At 41.0% G+C, this 11218-nt stretch overlaps 1 protein-coding gene across 4 annotated transcripts in view; it reads right to left on the minus strand.

The window, feature by feature from the left end:
* VPS13C (vacuolar protein sorting 13 homolog C) overlaps positions 1–9221 on the minus strand; it is a 74322-nt gene extending 65101 nt beyond the window's left edge. Inside the window, exons 1-7 of one of the 4 annotated variants that reach the window (XM_032122445.1) lie at positions 9011–9219; positions 7634–7677; positions 6590–6632; positions 5729–5824; positions 4954–5055; positions 2528–2590; positions 844–909 (exon numbers count right to left, since the gene is read on the minus strand). In XM_032122445.1, coding sequence (XP_031978336.1) covers positions 844–909; positions 2528–2590; positions 4954–5055; positions 5729–5824; positions 6590–6632; positions 7634–7677; positions 9011–9110 — 514 coding nt within the window. In that variant the 5' untranslated portion in view covers positions 9111–9219. Of the gene's footprint in view, positions 1–843; positions 910–2527; positions 2591–4953; positions 5056–5728; positions 5825–6589; positions 6633–7633; positions 7678–8311; positions 8331–9010 lie in introns of those variants that run through there. The other 3 variants (XM_032122448.1, XM_032122446.1, XM_032122449.1) reach the window with 3 other exon arrangements.
* Positions 9222–11218: the final 1997 nt, after the last annotated feature.

Here is an 11218-nt window from a genome sequence, read left to right on the forward strand (position 1 = left end):
TGCTACACATATTTCCTCCTACTAACTGATTAAAAAAAACAAACAACACAAAAAACCCCCCACAGAAGTCCTTAGCAAAGCTTCATGACCTTTAAGTGCAAGGAACCCATTAACATTTCTGCAGCCAGCTGCAGCTACCAGCAGCAACTTCAGTTTGATATCTTGCAAAGCTTATCTTGGGTCCCCACAAGGTTTTCCCTCCAACTGCAAGTCTGTGTACAGCTGGAGCTTCCTCCAAGACCAAATACATAACAATACAACCACACGGGAAATGGCAACCTATTCTTAGTCACATGCTAATGCTGAAAACCTGCATGGTTTGGTGTTTATAGACAATGATTATCCTCTTGGGGAACAACATCAATTTCATTCCTGTTTAAATATGTCATAGCACTATATTAGCATTTAGAACAGAGAGCTAAAAGGTGATAAAAGGACTGTTTACTGCTACAGCATCAGTATCAGGTTTTCTTTACCTGTTACTGGAATTTGACAAAAATCAGACAAACAGATGTAATTTGCACATGCAGTTTTTCCAAAAGTCACAGTGAAGTGCCACGAATCAGCCCACCAAATGTGTACAGTTCTACTGTAAATGCTACCGATAGCTCAACTTGGAGGAGCAGGCACAACTATCCTAGTAAAGAGAAACAAGGACTCTCTTCAGTCTCACTGGATGCAGAGAATAGATAAACAGCAAAAAGAGCTCTCTCCAATTTATATCCTCACTTTCAAACAGGAGGAAAAAAGTCTCACTGGATGGATGGCCAAACCACTGAAAAACTAACCCAAACAGAAAGCAAAAAGAAGTCTTAAAAGTTAAAAGCCATAACTGTTACCCACCTTTTGAGTGATCACGACCTCTAAAGGGTCTCTTAAAATGCTTTTTATACTTTTTACGCTTACGTCCTTTTGCAGTGCAAGCAATTTTTTGGAAAAAGGACAAAATTCAAGTTAGTAAAGCAGAAATGTAAGAAAGCATAAGAAAATACAGAAGAAGCTTTAGCTTGTCTTAAAGCATAATGGCTTATAAGGTCTCACTAAAAGCTTTTCAAGAATTTCACCTGTATTAAGGAAACAACCAGCTACTTCTCATAGCATAAGATATAAATCCAGAAGAGACTTCTACCATACAAGGACATAACTTCCAAGCTAAGATATAGATGTATGTGGAAACCCAAAGAACACTTTTCAATAGGATTCTCATGATAATCAACAGTATGGTATGAAAGCAATCTGAAAGAACAAATCCAGTAACCACAAAAAAGACATACAAAAATGATGATTCGAAAAGCTTTACATGAAATTAAATTCTATTATTTACACACACAATCACAACCATTTCATTAATTAAATGATGCTCATACTTTTCCACAATTCTGAAGAAAACCAGTTTGGTGAGTTGCACTGTTTCTTTCCCCTCTCTGGCCACCTAAGCAAAAATAACTCAGCAATAGTGCTGCCTGTGCTTATCTTTATAGGGTAACATGAGAAGGGTGTATCCCACTAAAGCAAGAAGGAAGCAAGTATAACAGTGTACCTAACCTAACTGGGGGGAACAACTTGATATCATTTGCAGGCCTGCTCAAACAAAGGAGGGAAATTGCATGCCAAGATTTCAACCTGTTTTGCAGGTAAGGTGATAGGCTGATCACTATATAAATAATAAAAAGGTAAAACTAGACAAACAGAAACATTTTATTTTGGGTAGTTCCTTTTAAAAGTACAAGTAATCCTTTATCAAGGTTACTTTAAAAGGAGAGCTTCCTTCTCTTCCTATTGAATTTGTAGGTCTCAGGCTTTCACTCCCTTGTATGACGTAACTAAGGAAACAGGATACTCCTCTTCTTTACCCACACCCACTGCATGGAGAAACTAAACGTATGTTTTCAAGCTCACTTTAAACCTGTGCTCAAATAACAGCTCAAGCAAGAAACTTTGGCCAAGTGTAAATTTCTGAAAACCAGGTTTCAGAAGTTAAAAATAAAGCACGTACACCATTACAATAGTTCCTCTGAATTTCAAGGGAAGCTGTTTCCTTGCCTAACCCGAGAGCAATGCAAATAAAGAGAAGCAGAGGGAAGCATGCCAATGCCTTCAGTCTGCTATAGTTCATTCTGTCTGTCCGTGGTTTCAAGACAGCCTGAACATCCATTATCTTAAGCCCAGACATGTTAAGTAAGGGTAATTACTCTCTACTCTCCAAACAACTAGAGATGGTGGTGTAAAATTATGGTAGAATATTGTCAGCATTTTATAACATTCTTGAGCTCAACACAACTGACGGAAATATCTTAATTTTCTGAAATGGCCACTCAATTAAAAGAGGACTATGTCACTGCAAGATTCCACTTGAATCCACATTCATTAAAATCTCATTTCTAGAACCACCAATATGTGGATGTTTACCAAACAAGTATTGTTTTCTCACTTGTACATTTGGCTGCTTTGGATCGGGGGACTTTTAAAAATCTTAGCTGCCTGCTCATCATGCATGTGCAAAATGTAACTAACCATGCATACCCACCAGGCTTGGTGTCCTTGTAAACCAGACTTTCCAACCCATACAAGGAATCCTGTGAATGGGTGCCTTGGTCCACATGGCAGCAAATAACCAAAAAAATGCATTTGGTTTAAAAGAAGGAAATCAACTCCTGATTTAATATTAAGTTCACCAAATTTGTATGACACAGTAGTATTTCCATTACAGTATCTGACAGCCCAAGTGACCTCAGAATATCTAGTTTCAGTGATTACCTACATAGAAAAACCATGCAATTTTCATTTTTTCTTGTAACCAGCAAAAGACCTGCTGCCTCTGGTCTCCATACATGAGGTTTGATAGAGAAAGATTGTAACAGCTTAGAAAAAAGAAAATAGCTTCATCAGCTTGCGTCAGCAGTTTCCACTTCCCCCTCACAGTACCTTACCACCACAGCGGCGTGACCATTTTGCTCAATATTTGAATAGCATGTCGAAAGAAAATATCTCCTACTTATACTCTTAAATCCAAGGACTGAATTGAGATTCTAAACATGTTAATATAAATCAAGTATCAATCAGAAAAGAAAATACAGCTCATGAATCCTGACAACTTTCTATTCAATATATTTCCTAGACTTTCAGCAGCTATCGTGTTCTCTTAAAAGCCTACAGAGAGAGCTGAATTTCTTAGAATTTTATAGCTCAGTAGGGCAACATGGGCTCCAAGATTTCTGTATCTAGCAAAAGCAAAGGATCTGCTCATGTAAGACTTACACAAGTCCTCTTGAATACAATATTCTAGTACAGCACCACAAACACAAATGGCTACCACTGAAAAATGATCATAGGATAACAGAACATCTCAAGTTAGAGTTGAAAATAATCCAATTTAAATGTTCCTCTGGCTTTTCCTTCTCAAGGCTTAAAGTTTAAAACTGCAAAACACGACTAAGTCTTGTTCTTTATATAATCAGTTGAGCCACTAAGGTATGCTTTTTCTACTATTTGTTTTCAAAAGTGTCAAAAGTGCTGGATGTAGTAAGTATTTTTTAAAAAAGAAAACTGTCACAAGTGAACAGACTCACTCTTAAATACATGAAGTTCCAGAATTGGAATTCCTCAAGCAGTACACATTAGGTTAAATTTATCGTATTACACTATCCATTCATCCTATTGCTACTGGTGCAAAGAGCATTGGCTAAAACACTGCTGCTGTCCAGGATCCAAGTGCTGCATAACTGAGGTTAAACCTCGATCAAGATTCCTTCACCCCAGTATGAAGTAATGGCTGCAAAATTCATTCACTAAAATTGTCTTAGCCCTCATACATTTTCTGGCATGTTAAAGACAAGAAATAAAGCAAAGCTCCTTTCTTCATTGCAGCCAGATTGTCAGATTGCTGTTTGAAGGAAACTCCACATATACCTTTCAAACTAGCAAAGCAAGAAAAAGGCATTAGACTTTCCTGTAACTGGAGAATTAAAGAAGCAGAGGGATTACAACCAAACTATCCTTTTTCCAAGTGTTGAAAGCATGATCTCTTTCTCAGAAATTTTTCCATGAGTTGCAGCATTACAAGTATCCTAGAAACGCATCTTAAGAACCATTACACAAGCCAACAAACAGGTCTCAATTCAGACAAAAACTTCAGTGATAACTTTTTCCTCCAACACATGTAGTTACCTGTCATTGGTTCTGAGCTTGGTTTCTGTCCAAACAAGCCTAACTGATACCATAATTTTATTAAAGGTATTGGTTACAACAGTACAAGCAAACAACAGCAAAAAGACCCACCACTACAAAACAAGTTAACTGGGCTTAAATGACCAATTTTAACCTATAGTTGAGAGCTTAATAGTTTTTATGAGCTAGAGCAAAAGTTTAAGTTTCCTATGTTCGTGCTCAATTGTTTTGTCGTGTTGTGAATTATTTCCTGCTCACAAGAGTCTCATTTCTCAAACCAGTCCAAACTCAGTACATCATAAAAGCACAGCAGAAACTGAAACAAAAGCATTATCATTGCAATAAAAGTTTACAAGCCTTACCGCTCCCCTTAAAGGTTCCTTTCAGCAAGGAAAGCCTACCACATGCACCTCTAAAACACACAGCTAAACATCTATTATCAAGGTGCTAAAGCAAGATAACATTACCCTCACGCAATGTACTTTCTATTGTTCTAGATGGTCCTGTTCCTCTAGAGCACCAAGGAAAAAAAATAATTAAAAAGACATACCAGATGAATAAATTCCCATTTCCCATGGAAGCCGACTGGATAAATGAATGGTAAACAAACAAATAACATTTCTTTCAAGCTTTAGAGTAGAAAAGCTTTTCAAAGCACTGTAGTAAGATTAGCTGGACACTTGAAAAAACAAAATTTATTAAGTCAATTAGAAATCAAGACTTTTCTTTCATAGCACAGTCTAAGTCCTCTAATTCCAATGGAGATTTGCATTATTAACTCAGTACCTTTTTCTGCCGCTTTCTGCAAGGCTTCCTCAATTCTTGCCAGTTCCTTTTGTTTATTATCCTGCAAGTATTTTTCTTCCTTCTCTGCATCGTATTTAACACCTGCAAGCCAAGTTGGGACAGCCTTAATCCTAAATCTCAAGTTACATAAATGCGTTATCAAGCAATGCACACCATATACAACATCATGTTGCAAAACACCTTGTTTGAGAGAAAGGCTATTCTTTTTTCATTGCTGAACACTGCAGCCAGCCTCCAAAACTCTTGTTTTTACACAATTATGCATTACTTCATAGGAGAATTTTTCCATGGATGTTCAGACCCCTAAGTGTGGTCTGCGCAATATAAAACAGGTTTTAAAGTTCTTAAAAACTCTAGGAACTTGCAAGTTCTCTCATCATACCAGAGGTTCTGATTTCAGAAAAAAACTAATAAAGTTCTTTGACCCTCTTCCCTCTCCCTACAAACAGTACTAATGGCATTACTACCTTCAACTGTTAGAAGCAGATAAACAGCTAAACCATGCCAGAAAACTGGATTCAGGACAAGCACGTTTTAGAGGAAACTTGGCTGTTGAATTGAACTTGGAATGGATACAACCAAGGACCTCTGTAAAAGCAACAGGTGCTGTTTTCTCCCACCCTTCTCCTACTAACTTGCCAGCATTTGTCTAGAAATTCCTCTGAGGGAGCAGAACGTAAAAATGGTGGCTTACATGAACTACTCCTATTATAGATTCATTTACATGGTACCCTTAGCTGAAAAGTTTACATACTTGCTCCAGGAACTATCAGAAGATACAAGCCTTCTAGAGTTGCAACAACTGCCTCCCCATAGAGATTCTTCCAAGGAATCTTCAGAGTAAGTTTATCTAAACAAAGCAGATAGAGTTACATCAAAACAAGAATCTCCACTGTGCTTAGTCCAAAGAACACCTCAGGCATTAAAGAGCACTAGCCCTATATCTTGATGTCCTAAACACCTTAGAAGGTTAGGAGAAGCCATATGGGTATGAACGTTTTATAAAGCCCTTGAAGTGATAAAAGATATGCAGAGGAAACATAAGCCATAGTTTTAAGCAAAATGTCATAGTCTGAGTCAGAATACTTCAAATCAAAACCTGAGATCATGACTGAAGTTCAATTCACTGGGATGAATATGATTTTCCCAGGAAATAGAAGAAAAAATACAACACAAAAATATCTCCTACAAATGTTTCATGTGAAAAAGCAATGCTGACCACCTGAGAAAGGAATTTAAAAAAAACCCGAAAAACTAAGAGTTCCTAAACCTTCAGCATATTTGTCAGTTTCAGGAATTTAACTTAAATTCTTCATAGTCCTAATCAGTCCTTTAAAGAACAATACATACTCCGTCTACACTAAACAGCTCCCTTGATCATTCATGTCTCCGGGAAGAACCTCTCAGACATGTTTTTCATACCAACCTGTAAAGTTACACGAACAGGGTTTGCCAGATAACATCAACGGCAGCCACACTGAATTTCTATGCTGGTTCCAACAGTGAGTATAATTACAGTTAAGAAAGCTTGATAAAAGAAATTCAGGGGCACGATTGACCTTACAGCCTGTATTTAAATTTCCATTGCGATACTCGGATTGGAACTAAAACTTACCTATCTGACCAACTTTTATTCTAAAAGGTACATCCAGTTCACTCTGTAAATGACAAAAATAAAGTATTAAACAGAAGAAATAGTAGAAATCAAATAAATAAATCTAAATTACATTTGCAAAGTACTGGATTTACATACAGAAATTAAAAGCTACTTCTTTTCTACTAGAAAACCTTAGAAGGAAAACAAAAACAATCCAGACAGCAGCAGACAGGAAAACTACGGGAAAAAAGAGAAGAATTGGACCATATCATATTCTTTTGATCCCTTCTTTTTCAAGAAAGCGTGGGCTACTTCTCTAAAAGCAGTGTTCAGTACTGACCTTCCTTTAACTACTTTTGCATTGAAATCTAACACATTGCAATTGTAAGACTGTCAGAACCATCCCTTGTTTCAATGCTCTTGACTTGGTCTTGGCTCACTCTCAGCTCTGATCAGCCACATACACGACTTTGCATTTTTCTACATCAGAACTGCTGGAATCTTGAATCAATCCCCATAAGAAGGAAAGGCGTGTACAAAGTAACACTTCCTTCCTTTCTTATCTACCAGATACGAAGATATTTGTAGCAATAGATTTCAAGAACAACAAAGATACCAGGAATGGATGAAATGGGCAAGTAAAATATGAAACTTGAGAATAATGAACAGAAGCCAGTGATCAGGTCGTACAAGGATCCAATGTGTTTTCAATGCACAGAAGAGTAACAGTTCTCTTTAGTGAGGTTTGAAACACACTGAGTATTGGAGCAAGATGTTCATTAGCTAAATTAAAGAACATGAAAATCAGCCAAGTCATTTGTTTTTCCAGACAAAGAGTATGGGAACTTAATGCAAGTTACTTCTTGCTTTTCAACCACAGCTTTTTTTCTTCCTCTGTCCCAGTAAAATAAGCAAAATTAGAAGGAGTTAACCAAAAACTTACTTCCAATAACCAGTAAAAAAACCCACAGTGTATCCTTTTGTGAGACTTCAGTGAGCAATATTTTATCCTCTCAGTCTTTAGACCCATAAAAACAATTTTGAAGTTATTTGGATACTTACTAATGCATTCTCCTTTATCTGTAAATTGTCGAGTGCCACATTACCTGTTTAGAAAAAAGACAGAAGTACAGAAAAAAATTACTTCAAGTATAACTTATGTTAGAAAAAGGAACACAACCACAACCCTCCTAAGTACTTATGACTAAAACCTGAAAACTTTATTCCAGTTACAGAATAGCACAAAAAATGTGTAATTTGTAAGAGCCACTAAACATGGGTTATAGACAAAATTTCAGTTGGAAGAGATGACAAAAACATTACCAACTTAGATGTCTACATGTTTCTACTCTATTAAACACACCTAATAATAGGAAGTCTTTCTTATTATTCACTTAGTTGTGAATGATGACTGCAGTTCTATCAACACAGAGCAGACTTGGAAAATGGTATCTTGTTCTTCATGATTTCACATAATATAAAAATCATGAATCAGAGCCACGAAAACGCATGCCTATTTTCACAAACACATTTACTTCTCCTGATGCAGACAACATAATAGGATTTCTAAATGAAACACTAGCACAGAATTATACCCATGGAAAGCCCATATAATATACCTCTTAGTACTTTAATGCCAGATCCCTCAGAGTTATATTCCATTTGAAGTATAGGTATTAATATTGCATAAATGTTAAAATATGTACAATCACGATGAGCAAAAATAAGGTGATGACCTACCTACGGAAGGCACCTAAACCAGCCAGCTTCCCTAAGCAGTACTTCAGCTGGTTTTTTGCATTACTACAAGGTAACGAAGGAAAATGTTTTGATACATTCACCGAGAACAGCTACTCCACGTTACTCGACTATCCCGGCTGTTTAACACACATTATTTACACTGATAACTGCAAGACACGGCTCGCCAAGCACCCCATCAGCTGCACCGGCACCCAGCGCTCCCGCCGCCCGGGGCACTGCGCCATGAGCCCGCCCACAGACCCAACAGTACCCTTGTACTTCCACCCAGGACCTGAGAGAACGAATAGGAGAAAAAAACAGGGTTTATCGATGTCGGCAGTCTCCTCCCTAGCAGAGCTCCGAGGCCAGCGCCGTGCGCCCGTCCCCCCGCCCCACAGACCGACGTGAGGGAGGGGGTGCCAGAGACCACGGGCACACAACGACCGACGGTCCTCCGAGGGAACGGGGACGCCTGGCGGCCACACTGACCGACCGTCCATCACGGAGGGCCGCGGCCCCGGAACTCGCCCGCTGCTTACAGGGGGCCGCAAACCCACCGCCCGCCCCTCAGAGGGGTCGGCGGTCCCACGGCCCGCGAACCCCTCACAGGGAAACCACAGCCAGCGAGACCCGCTCCCTGTCCCCGGTGACTCCGGCGGCCCAGCGGATACTTGGCGGCAGAGGGAAGGGGCTCCTTACCCCCCCATATGCCCAGCTTGAGCTGAGACTTGTTCAGGTTCTCCACATAGTCGCCCAGAAAGCGGTTCAGCAGATCCGCCACCACTGATTCCAGCACCATGGCGTAGGCGGCCCCTCAGCCGCGGCCGCCGGCTGGGAAGGGAGCGGAACGCAGGGGAGGGGGCGGCGAGCGCGGCGTGACCCAGCGCGGGCGCGCCCCCGGCAGTCAGCTGACGGGGCGGAGCGCAGCCCAGCGCCTGCCGGCGTGCAGAGGCGGGGGGCGTGGGGAGGGCTTGGAGCGGCAGACGGGCGGCAGTACCGGGCACGGACAAACCCCGGGCCGAAGCGCAGGATCCCAGGCCGGCAGCCGGCGCTCAGAGCCGCGGAGCCGAACGAGCGCGCGGGGCAGGGCAGGGCAGGGCGGGGCGGGGCGGGGTCGGCGCGGCGGTACATGGCGCCCCCGTGCGGCGCGGGACCGCCGCGCAGCCGCGTCTCCCCCGGCGCTTCCCCGAGCGAAGAGACCGCGTGAGGGAGGAGCAGCCGCGGGCATCGTCCCGGCACCGCGCCCCGGCTCCTCACCCGCGGGCACCGCACCGGCGCCGGCACCGCGCCCCGGCTCCTCAGCAGCCCCGGAGAGCTGTGCGGGTTGGACTGGAAGCTGGCGGGGGTACGGGGAAGGCGCCCGTCCCGGCGGCCCTCAGTTCCTCCTCAGGCGGTTCCCGCCGAAAGCCGCTCGGGTACCGCCCGTTCCCCTGTGTGGGGCCGCCGGGCCGCATTTGAGGCCCTGCCCGGGCTGATGCCGTCCCAGGTCGAATCGTTCGCGTCAGTTCACTTGGGATTGAAGGAACCTGCTTAGAGTGCCTAAGAAAACTATTAGTTAAACGGTTTAAACTGTTAATCTAGCAGTTCAGGAAGCTCACAGAGGAAGTGAACACAAGTGAGAAAAAAGTCTCAAACCCCAGATTTTTTAGAGGTAGTAGTACTGCAGAGAAAGTAGGTAAGAACACGCTATTCCGTGTGGTGAACCTGCAGGTAGCAATGTCAACGCTGGGACAAATGTGTAAATCTCTGAGGTTTTTTAAATCTCTAATCTCAAACTGGTTCTGTAAAGTCATTCTGAACTCATAGGAGCTCAATTATTTATGGAAGCACAGCACTTGGTAGCTGGAAATGGCACATTCCGTCTAAAAATGTATTCCAGAGAGAAGAAATCAATATTAGCAATAGGATTCAACCTCAGAAGTATGTGAAAATACAGCAACACCACATATATATGATCAGCATGAGACAAATACTGCTTTAAACAGCATTCAAATATATTGTGGAGCTTAGTGCAAGAAGATTTTACAAAACCACAAAGTTGAAGGTAAAGGTTTAAGTTTGACAAAGGAAAGGTCCATCAGCAATTGTTACCACTCTGGTTCTGTTACAGCCTGCGTTTCAGGCTTGCAAGCTCCCTCTTGCTGCAGTTGAGGTAAATCCAGAGAGCTTTGCTAGGAACGCTTTTGACTTTATTTGAATTGTGGACACTCACCCTCATCCAAATGCGTGTGTCAAATGCATTTTCAGTTTATCAAACCATATGTGGTAAAACCACAGAGTGCAGTCCAGGGCATGCAAGCAGCAGAAAAGGTTTTATCACCTTTTCACACACTGTTGAGGCAAATGCCACACTTGTACCTCATTACTATATATATATACACATATATATACATATATATATGCCTACCTTTATGTTCAATTTATTTGTTTACTTCTTTTGTACAGTCTTAGCTATTCCCGTCATAGGGAAAAGACAATGGAAGAAAACATGTCAGGAAATTGTGAATAGACCTCCTGCTGCCATTCTGTTAGGTAATGATTTTTCATTTGTGTTTTTTTTAAATGAAGTTTTGAAAGATTTTAATTTCTGTATATACAAACCACAGCTGAATAACTAAAGCTTAAGCAAGAGTACTGACTAATCAGGGGCAGTTCATGCACTTAGTGTATGTCAGTTTAAGAACAACTGTGCAAATCAATGGTAGTAAATTTTCTCTGTAACAATTATACAATATAGTCAGGATGATACATCCATTTTCTACTTCATTTTTCATAGTAGTCATCATTTCTGCACAGAAGAAAAACCCCAAAGAAAAGTTAATCACAACTATAAAGGGTGTTGAAAACCACAGAAAAAAATAGGTTTTTTGTGGTTAAATAATATCCTGAATAACTGAAGTGTTGTTC

This window comes from Corvus moneduloides, chromosome 13 (assembly GCF_009650955.1).
Source record: "Corvus moneduloides isolate bCorMon1 chromosome 13, bCorMon1.pri, whole genome shotgun sequence".
In the NCBI taxonomy this organism is placed as follows: domain Eukaryota; kingdom Metazoa; phylum Chordata; class Aves; order Passeriformes; family Corvidae; genus Corvus; species Corvus moneduloides.